We start from the raw sequence: 10,849 nt of genomic DNA, 5'->3' as shown, positions 1-10,849 counted from the left end.
AGCAGTAGACTGTTTATGTATTGATAGCAATTACAAGGAACTGGTGCTGAGATTTCAAAAAGCCCAACAAAAAGTATGCCTGTGCAGCTCCAGCTTCCTCAAATCTTATTTGACAGAAGCAGTGTTCCTTGCATGCTCCAGAGCTGGTGATAAGCATCACACGATGGACTGCTACACAGAGGGAACTGCCAAACAGTCTATAACAAAAATCCTGATTGCGGGGCGGGGGGGGGGGGATAAAAATCAGTGTCTTCCAGGTGGAGCGGGGAGAAGGAACCACAAGGCTAAGCTACCATATGTAAGTTACACAGTAAGGGCAAGGCCTGCAACTGCAGCCAGAGAACCACCATGAGGTGAAAGCTTCATGCTAAGTGACTGGATAGGGGTTCAGGCCTAGGCTTAGCTGGAGATTCCCTGGGATAAGCCACTGTGCTTACAGTGCCTGCTTTTACAGTAGGAACAGAATTACTGAGCAGTGATGCTATGGAAATACCCGTGGCAGGAGGTGTAGGTCAGAGTACCATACAGCTTCCGGTAGCACCAAGCTGCCACCAGCTAAACTGGGTATGTCCAGCATCATACACAATTCCCGAGTTCCAGTTCCTCTTAGGCTTGGAGTAGAGATAATTTATTAGACTTTTCTGCATTAAAACCTGACAGGCGGTATAAAAACTTTTAACTGTATTTAAAAAACACTGATTCTTTAAAAACACTGATTATCTAAAAACTCCCAGCATGGCTGGGAGTTAAGGAGGTAAGCGCTTAAAGAAAAAATCTAAAGTTCTTGTCACACCTTCTCTGGGTCGTTTTGCACTAGATCCTGCTGGAGTCTTGAGCTTGTTCTTTGCCTTGGCAGGAGACCTGGAAGCTGCAGCCTTTGGGCTGGGAGCTGCTGCTGGAGCTGTGGGAGCGCCGGGCTCCAGGAAGGAGCTTTGCAGCTCCAGGGCAAAGTGGTAGTCCATGTGCTCTGGGAACTCCCACACCAGCACGAGCTGGCCACACTTCTCACAGCGCTGCTGGTCCCCTGGCGAGGCAGGAGGGAGCAGGGCGAGCTCAGGAGAGGGTGGCAAATTCTGCTCATTTCCTTCCATAGCTGGCTCTAATTTCAGAAGGGTCCTGGAGCTCGGTGGAGTCGAGGGTGTTTGTGTAGCATCAGACAGTGACTTCTCACAGGGAAGCCGCTTGTAAGGAGAAATAGGGCTCCCATCTCTGGGACTCTGCTTCACAGGGGACTCCAGGTCACACTGCACAGAGGCAAGTCCAACGCCATCTCTCTCTTGGTGCTCTGGAGAACTGGGCACAGGTGACTCTGCAGAGGTAGCAGTGGGCAGGCTGGTTGCTGCCGCTGTCTGTGACTGCTGCCTTTCTGCCGCCTTTTGGAAGAATGACTCAATAGCATTAGCTGGCTTCTGCCTAAGCTCTTTGCTTGGGCTCCTAAAGAACTTGACCCTGGGCCTCCTAGAAGATGTGGTGTTTTGGCTGGTGGTGGCAGTGCCATCAGGCTGGGTATCACTTGTCAGGAAACTGGCAATGCCTGCAGAGAGGAGTGTGGCAGGCTCTGAGAACTTGCTTGCCGAGAGAAGCACCGATATGAGTGGTGGAGACCTGCAAAGGACAGACCAACATCAGCTCAGACACCAGCCTGGGAAGCAAGAAGTCTTTTGAGGTAAGACTTTTAAGCAACATAAAATGTTCACAGGCAGGGGACAGGGGAACTGCAGTCCAGGTATCTGGCAAGGGGTGGAAGAGATGTTTCTTCTGACAAAATGTTAGTATTGCTACCTCCAGAACAGTCTCACAGACATAGCAGGCTGCATTGCGCAGAGCAGAAAGCCTCTTCCCAGAACAGCATTTCCCAAAGGAAAGGGCACTGGAGGCAGGGGCAGCCGGCCTGGACTTTCAGTCCACCACAGGCCAGAGCTGCTGTGAGACTCCCAGGCAAGGTGAGAGGGCCTTAAGGGAGCAGCAGTCTTGTTGGAGCCTAACGGACAGGACCTTCTTGCCTTCACTATGCCTCGGCCTTCACTGCAGAGCCGGAGGAAGGAAGGAAGTAATGTTGAATATGGGAGCTGTGCACCTTAGTTTTCCTTCCTGCCCCAATGGCCTCTTCCCAAAAAGCACCTTTGTCCTTAGGGGAGGAGAGCAAGGCCTAGTTAGCTTTTCCAGCCCAGCAGGGCAAGGACTGCCTCGCTCCAGCTGGACAACCCCTGCCAGTAGCAATCATCAGCTCCAAGTACAGAAGTCAGAAGTGTCTCGCCAGATGTGGGGCTAGGAAGAGGCCAGGCTCTCAACAGCTGTCCTACCGCTAACAAGTGAAGGTCACTGTGCTCTGCTGTGCGTGTGCTGGGGATCACTTTTCCTGTCAGTCGGCATAACACTCTCATTCCTTTCTGTCAGGTCCCTGGCTCATCCTGCACCTCCCGCAGCAGAACGACCCCTGACAGGGACGTGAACCACTTCCTCCCACACTCACCAGGCCGCCTGGTGAGCCCCAGCCATGTTGCAGTTTTGGATGAGGGCAAAAGCATCGTTGCACATCTTCTGGGCATCATAGCGGGACAGAGCACAAAAGCGTGACACCCGGGTGTCTCCCTGCATGCGGATGACCACCATCAGCTGCTTGGCCACTCGGTGGTTCTGCAGAGAGAAGAGGTATCTGTGTTTCAAGCGACACCTGCAGGAAAGAGCAGGGAAGGCCGAGGAGACCGTCTCGCTGCCCAGAACTCTGTACTATCAGCTACAACCTCCCGATGATGCTGTGTGACAGATGGCAGCTTGTCCTGCCTGGCCTGATCTCCAAGGGATGAGATACAGGACAGCAAGTGCTTGTACAGCTGTGCCACACAGGATGGGAAGCAGTTAGGCCTTGCTTTCCTTCAAAAGGCAGCTGCGCACCTTTTCTTGGACCCCTGCAGCGATGAAGCTAGCAGATTAATCTCACCCTGGCCTGCAGTCTACCATCTGGATTTGAGCGTATCGCTTTGTCTCACAGCCCACAGCACAGGCAGAGCTGCATCAGCAAAGGGCTTGCAAGGGAGCAGCAGTGCGGCAGGATGAAGGTGCAGTGGCTTTCAGGTCCCTGGATCCTAAAGCACAGTACAAGGACCGTCCTTAGCCCTGCAGTGTTCTGGGGCAAAACCATCCTTCCTAGCCAGGCTCCTGCACACCTCTTTGCTTGGGGCACCTCAGCACACAGGCACACATCTGAGGGCAAGCAGATTTCCTCTCCCACCACACACCACCCTCAGCCTCCTGCAAACAGCTCACGGTGCAAATGCGCTGCGTGGCTTCCTGAAGGCCAGCAGGGAGAATGCTGTCCCTGTGCCTCCTCTCCTTACCTGGCTCCTGTCCTTGATCAGTCTGGATTCCAGCTCCAAGGCCAGCTGCAGGAGCCAGTGTTGCACCTGGACAAAACAGTGGTAACGGACAGGTTGGGCCTCTGCTCACAGCACTGCCACCAGGCCAGAGCAGTGCTCTGCACACCACGGAATGCTGAAGGGGAATCAGACTGGAATGGACACAGACTATCACGAGGTCCCATATCTGGAGTACTCCTGGAGAAATTGGCCCAGGTGAGGATTCAGCGCTGGAGGCAAGGCATTGTAGATACCATACAAGTCCTGCAGCATTACTACTAGACTTTGCCAAGTAATCTGGGTCCCCTGGATCCAGCTGCCCTGGGTCTCTCTTTGCATCTCTCTACAGCTGTGTGGGAACCTTTCCCCAGCTAACAGGTAAGATGCATCCTCCCTCTTTCTTTGGGCTAGTTACCTTCTTTCTAGCAACCAAGCCCTTGAAGCTTGGCACCATGAATACCTTTTGAACAGCACAGGCCCACAGTTTTGCTCGTGGAAATTACGACAAGGTTGGACCTCTTTGTGCAGGAGTTCGTCAGTGCATTTCTGTCAAACAGGGATTTCCCTAATTTTGGGGCCCAAACCACCTCCTCCCACTGAGCCCCTAGGCTGAGTTCCAAGGCACCATGACACAGAAAAGCAGCAGTTTTGCAAGCTAGTATCAGCTTTTAGTGTTCTCATCTTCTCCAGTGCAAAGGCCAAGCCTTGTGCTAGATATAGGTTTCTCCTACCTCCTTCTGCGTGGCCAGGGCTGTCCTCCCAGGGAAGTTCTTGCTGCAGCCAATGGACTGGGGCAGGTACCGGTTTTTGACAGGTTCCTCTTCAATTCCTCTGCACAAGTCATAAAGCCAGGACCTGAAAGCCAGAGGAAACATGAGGTGAAGGCAGCCACAGACAGGCAGGCATCACCGGGCAGCAAGTCAGCCTTCTGCTGAGCCATGCTTTCAGCTCTGTGCAAGCTGTGACTGCCTCTCATCCCCAGCTCTGCAGTTGCAGCCGCAGCTGAACAGGCAGGCTTCCTTCAGGCCACAACTGCCTGTCAGCACAACTCCTCCACCTCTTGTCATGAAGTGGCAACAATTCACCAGTCTGCAGGGCACCGCAACCACTGCTCTGGGCCCAGAAGTGGTGTTTCAGGCTCCAGTCCAGCCTTGTAATTTCCTCTGTAATGACACTGTCAAGCCTGCCTGCTTCCCAGCCTGCAGGGAGCCCTTCCATAGCTTGGTCCCGTCCTTAGACACTGTAAAGGAAGGCAGAGGAGCTGGCTGACAGGCAAAACATTATCCTGGGGAGGGTGCCTGGGAGCAGGCGAGACTGGAAACCTGTCTGTGGGCCTGCCAGACCAATGCTTCTCAAGGACGTCACTGAAGTTTTACCTTCCAACCTTCCTAATCACAGCAGAACAACCTGTGTCCGAAAGGAAGTCTCAGTTCCTGCCAAGAGCCAAGTTGTGGTGAGTGGTTTATCATTACCCAGTTTTGTCTCCAAAGTGAGACTGGAGCTCTGTCTCACTGAACTGTGTCAGCTGCCCAATGTACTCTACTCCCAGGATGTCTGTGATAGCAGTGCCAAGCTTGCCTCCCAGGTTACGGCTACAGCAGAGAAAGAAAGAGAAAGAGAAAACACAAGTGAAGCATCATGTGGAGACTATGCCAAGTCTTCTTGCAGCAGCTGTCCCTAGATCAGGACAGCTAGAAGCAGTCAGGAACTAGCAGGACAAAAAGGAACACTTGGTACATAACAGCTCTTCCGCTTGTAGTAGAAGGATGCATAGGAGTTGAAGTGGGAACTGCTCCTTGGCTCACCCAGTTTCAGTGCTTCTCCCTCAGCTCCATCTTCAAAACGTGATCCCAAACCATACTCTGAAGAATGCCTCACATGCTCCCTGCTTCCTCCTACACAGACAGGACCCTTTCCCACACACCCCCCTCTCCATCCCTAGTGTGACACTGAAGGCAGACAGCAGCAGTGCAGGTCTGGAGAGCAGAACCAGGGATCCATTCCTCTGGAGCAGCGGTGCTGGTTAACTTTTCCCTATACAAGGAAAAGTACTTGCACACAGTGTGGATGCTCAAAACCAAACCACATCTGCTCTCTGGGAGCACAGCTCTATCACTCACACCGGGGCACAGCTATGGCCTCCTTGCCCACGGTTGCTCCTGGCTTACACCTATGCACCCCAGCAGTCATCTTGAGCACAGCTCTACCCAGGGAACGCTGCCCACAGAATGCTAGTGGGCTCTTCGAGTGTGGTCCCTTCACCGGCAGGGCTGCGGCTCCCAGGCATGCTCCTCCTGAACTGTCACTTGCAGCTGTGAGGGATTACTGGCAGGATTTCCTCTCCATTTCTTACAAGCATTGACGAGCAGTTACTGTGGAGTTAAAAGCCTTTGCTGGCTGCTATCAATTAGTATCAAATTGCTCTCTGTCAAGGTGGCCAGGAACAGTTTCCTACCCCCAAGTCACTTTAGTTCTGCTCACGCAAGCAACAATAACAAACCAACAGGAGCAAGTACCACAAGAATAAAGACAAACAGGGCTCTCTTCCTGATAAAAGCCTGGATTGTGGAAGCACAGCACCAGCATTTCAAATACATGCTCTTGCCACAGAGCAGCTCAGCCTGAGCCCCAAGCTGCACAAAAGCAGGCAGCTCCCCAGTACTTACATATTGCTGACAGGAAGTTGGCTGAAGAGCTGTGGGACAAATCGTGAAGATACTAGCGTCTGGCGGTTGGGCTTGTTTAACCCACAGGCCAGTTTTGCCAGTGTCTGCAACACAGAAGAGTGTGGAAACCCTGTTATTACAAACTTTGCACTGACTTTACTGTGACTCTACCTAACGGCTCGTGCTGTATCACCTCTAAGAGCTGCATTTGGAATAGCTACTAGGAAGGACATGCAGGTTGCATCGTTGCTTGCTCCCAGGTAGTACCCACCTTCGGACTTGGCACACACTGGCTGGATACTCTGAAAGCACTGCTGCTGACTTCTAGCTCTGCAAAGGGCTGGACTCCTGCTTCAGGCAGCTTAGGGGATCTGGATCTATCACCTATTCTGGTTGACTTAGTTTTCCATCAGGCAAGCATGCTAGAGCTTCCAGAGCATCCACATAATCCTCCCCAGGCTATTTCTCTCACTATGTCTTGCTCCATCTTCTGTGTTTGTCTTGCTTTTTCTCAATGTCACTATTTTAATCTTCTCTCTGCGAGGTCAACAGCAGCATAATGCTGCAAAAGGAAATCTGCAAAATACAGAATTGCTAGCCTGGAAGGGATGTTCTCTAGCCTATCTGCTATACAGCTTCCCCTCCCACTCTAATCTACCACAGAATCAAGAATACACAGACCAGCTTGAAATACGTTTAGCTGGGTGTTTGGGGTTTTTTTGAACAAGTCTAATAATTTCCTCTTTCACTGCTTTACCACACATCCTATAACTAAGCAAAATTTCTTTCCTGCCTATGGAGCTATGACCTTTATTAACAACCTGTTTTATAGGCTTACATACGTTCTCACTCTTTTCTAGACAAAGTAGATCCCTTTCCTTCAACTTTTCATATCCAGTCATTTTCCAGATGTCCAATTATTGTTACTCTTGTTTCACTGGAGACTCTTCCAAGCGTACCCACACTGTTCATAAAGTGAAGTGCTACAAGCTGAACCAATCACTGAGACTTCATGGGGAGAAATAATTTACTTTTTCTGACACCTTCTCTAATCTGCATATGCTGAAACAGGATTTGCCATTTCTACAAGAGCACTCATATTACTGACTCATCCTGATGCTTGGCCACGATAACTCCTGGCTACTTCCTGACTTACTGCGACTTAGCCAAAAGCCTGCTGGTTGCTTTTTTCCTATAAACCACAAAAACAGTCAGTGAAGAGCATAAGAAGCACTGCTTGGTGATTTCAGACTGTTTCTGGGCTTTTCCAAGCCCAGAATTTCAGTTCTAATTTCACCTCCCAGAACTCTCACAGCCCAGGCCCTGAGCCCCATCTGTGCTTAGCATCACCTGAATTCCTACAGCTGAAGCTGAAGCCTCTATAGGCTTCAGTGAAAACACTGGCTTTTAGTTGACATCAGACAGAGAATCCCCCCAGGATCCCACTCTAAACATGCCAATTTGAGTGCAACTCACTGAACAAAATCATTATGGAAAACAGTAAGATTTTCTTCAGCTAGATGCATGCCCTTCAGATAACCTCAGTCATGTGTTTTGCTAAGGTGTCATTGTCAGCTTATGCAACTCAGGGTGAGGTGCGTTACAAACCTTAAGGTCAACACTTCGCATCTGCAGTTTCCCCTGTACATTAGGCCACTTACACTGTCAAAGAGGGCACACAAATGAGTTTGGCATGAGTGGTTCTTGATAAAACCATGCTGTTATCCTCCAGGTGCTTCCAAATAGCTCATTCAATTATTTGGTCTCATTTATCAACTGGGTTCCTGGTGTACTCTAACAAGTTAGCTCACTAGGAAGAAAAGTCCCTCAGGAGAGTTTTCTTCAGGAAAAAACACGAGCTTAAAAAGCAGGAAACCTCCACCTTGAGTTTTAGGCAACAGTGGCGGTAGCCAGGGAATGGTTTTTGCTGACACAAATTCCCAGCGACTTGGAGGAAGAAGAATACCCGTTTGGGGCACTGAGGTGAGTCGGGTTGCTTTTCCTCTTTCTGGTCAATCAGTCTTTACCCCTGCTGGCCGCGCTTTGGGTGATGCTCAGCCAGCTGCTGAGAGCAGCCACAGGAGCACTTGGTGCATGACAGCAGCTGCAGAAACAAACAGACTTTGATGCTGCAGCTATAGAGGGTTTCCTGCTGGGTGAAATGCAGGGTGGTTTACTGAGAGCACCTAGCACTCGTTTCATTCTTTGCAAAAGGGGCTTATCTGTACAGTTATGACTTTAGAAATGCACGCTCTGACTAAAAAAAGAAAAGGATAAAGACTAAATGGATGCTTTGGAACTTAAGGAAGATAAATTTCATCTTAGACTGCTGCAGAAACAACTGGAACTATTACCAGCTGTACACAGGTGCTGGAGCTAGTTCTGCACCGGCTCACCTTGAAACTAGAGCAGACTGTGAGGCAGAAATGAGCTAGCTGAGGAAGATCACCAGTGTAGAAATTTCCAGTGGAAGGGAAGTTCAATTTGCTTTTTGCTCTCTTTAATCAAGAATAAAAGAGAACATCCCTGCTATCCTTAGCAGCTTCTCACAGCTTCCATTTTCTATGCCAGCATTCTTTTTTTTTTTTCTTCTTAAAAGGGAGTAAGGAAATTATGATGTACTGTGCTATCACTGAAGAACTGTATATCTATACCAGCAAGCACAATGCAGAGATTACCAGAGCCTACATGTGGCTGTGCAGAACACGCTACAGTGCTTCCAAAGCCAGCTCACCTCTGTAGGTACAAACCTTTTCTGCAAAGAATGAAACAAATGAAACACCCTGCATTTCACCCAGCAGGAAACCCTCTATAGCTGCAGCATCAAAGTCTGTTTGTTTCTGCAGCTGCTGTCATGCACCAAGTGCTCCTGTGGCTGCTCTCAGCAGCTGGCTGAGCATCACCCAAAGCGCGGCCAGCAGGGGTAAAGACTGATTGACCAGAAAGAGGAAAAGCAACCCGACTCACCTCAGTGCCCCAAACGGGTATTCTTCTTCCTCCAAGTCGCTGGGAATTTGTGTCAGCAAAAACCATTCCCTGGCTACCGCCACTGTTGCCTAAAACTCAAGGTGGGGGTTTCCTGCTTTTTAAGCTCGTGTTTTTTCCTGAAGAAAACTCTCCTGGGGGACTTAAAACCCTTTTCTTCCTAGTGAACTAACTCATTAGGGTACCCCAGGAATCCAGGCAGTAAATTAATTGAGTGCTGACTGCATAGGCCACATCTCTGGGAAAAAAACTCCTCCCCTTCCCAGACATCCTATAATTTCCCTGAAGGTGTGCTCACACACGGCTGCATTCCCCACACAGCTCATCTTCTATGGGACACTTGGAAGAGTGCATAGGAGAGTGTCTACAGCACGTTCTGACTCTGCTACTCAGAAGAAATCAGGCTGATGTGTTACACACGTACCTTGTTGTGCGAAATCCCAGCTGAACACCTGAATCCTGTGGCTGCTTCTACAGCCACCCTAATTTCTTCCACAATTACTGCACCCATGGTCAGCTGCAGGTCAGGACAATCAGGGTTATCGAAAGACAGCGATGCCAGCCACTCATGCAAGCCACGTTGCCGCAGCTCCTCTAAAAAAGGGACACAAAGGGGATCAACGTGGGTGTTTCTTGCCGAGCCCAGGAAAGGGACCAGTAGCATCAGCCAGCCCCAGCCAACAGCCACGTACTTCTGTAACTGCATGCCAGCAGCAAGGGTGAGAAGCAGGCACCTTAAAAGCCGTTAATTGGGGAAAACATAGATCCCATTTACCATGCTCTTGCTTCGGGGGAGATAAAGCAGCCCACCCTCTACCTCTGTTGATGTACAGGGAGTGTTGCCGATGGAGCGGGAGAGGGACAGCACAGGGGGCCCCGGGGCAGCAGCGCTGGGCTCCTTTCTCGCTGCGTTGTGGGGCCTCAAAGCAAAGCCGTTAGAGCCGTCCCGCCGCGGTATGCAAAGCGCCGGCCCCGGCGGCCGAAGCCCCGCGGGGCCGGCTGGGGCCGGGGCCGGGGCCGGGACCGGGGCGGTGCGTACCCTTCCCGCCGGGCTGGGGGCCGGGGCCGGGGCCGGGGTCGTCGGGCAGCCCCTGCACGAAGGTGGTGGGCAGCAGCGCGGCCGCCAGGGGGCGCCCCCGCAGGGCCCGCAGCCGCTCCCGCGCGCTGCCCGTCAGGTCCAGGTACGCCTCGTCGATGCTGGCCCGCTCGATGGCGGCGAAGCGCGACAGCACCTGCATCACCTCCACGCTGGCCTCCCGGTACCTGCCGGGCGGCGGGCAGCCTTAGGCGCCGCTCCGCGTAAGGCGGCCGCCGCCGCCGCCGCCACCACCCCCGGCCCGATCCCCGGCCCCGCTCACCGGGTGAGGTCGGCCTTGCCCCGCGCCTGGGGCACCCGCGCCAGCGCCAGCTCGGGGCACAGCGCCCGCGCCTCCGTCGCCCACATCCCGCGGGACACGCCGAAGGCGCGCGCCTCGTAGCTCACGGCGATGATCCTGCAAGACACGGAGGGCAGTGCAGGGCGGGCACGGCCCGTCACGGCCCCGCGGGGAGGGGTGCAAGGGACCGGGGCCACGGCCGGCCCGCCGCCGCCGCCGGCGGCACCTACCCGCCGCCCTGCCACTCGGTGTACTGCACCACGGCGCAGGGGCGGCCGCGCAGCTGCGGGTCGAGGCGCTGCTCCACCTGCATGAAGAAGCAGTCCATGTCCACCAGGGCCACTACGCGCTCCCGTCCCCGCGACATCCCCTCGCCGCCGCCTCCTCCGCCCGACTGACTGACTGACCGCCCGCCCGGCGGGGTGGAGCGCCCGCCCCGCCCCACCGCCTCCCGGGAGCCGTAGTC

The 10,849-nt window shown here is 52.7% G+C and overlaps 1 protein-coding gene across 1 annotated transcript; it reads right to left on the bottom strand.

Annotated features, from left to right (window-relative positions):
- Positions 1-614: 614 nt before the first annotated feature.
- On the bottom strand, positions 615-10,750 carry POLH (DNA polymerase eta). The gene is made up of 10 exons (XM_076334323.1): positions 10,614-10,750; positions 10,366-10,500; positions 10,047-10,270; positions 9,432-9,601; positions 6,023-6,126; positions 4,829-4,948; positions 4,088-4,211; positions 3,339-3,404; positions 2,474-2,637; positions 615-1,605 (listed from the first exon to the last, which is right to left on the bottom strand). Exons 1-10 carry the CDS (start codon positions 10,748-10,750, stop codon positions 747-749), a joined length of 2,103 nt encoding a protein of 700 aa, XP_076190438.1. The 3' UTR covers positions 615-746.
- Between the last annotated feature and the right edge of the window lie 99 nt (positions 10,751-10,849).

Source organism: Aptenodytes patagonicus, chromosome 3 (assembly GCF_965638725.1).
Source record: "Aptenodytes patagonicus chromosome 3, bAptPat1.pri.cur, whole genome shotgun sequence".
Lineage (NCBI taxonomy): Eukaryota > Metazoa > Chordata > Aves > Sphenisciformes > Spheniscidae > Aptenodytes > Aptenodytes patagonicus.
This window is presented reverse-complemented; position numbering and strand designations above follow the sequence as displayed.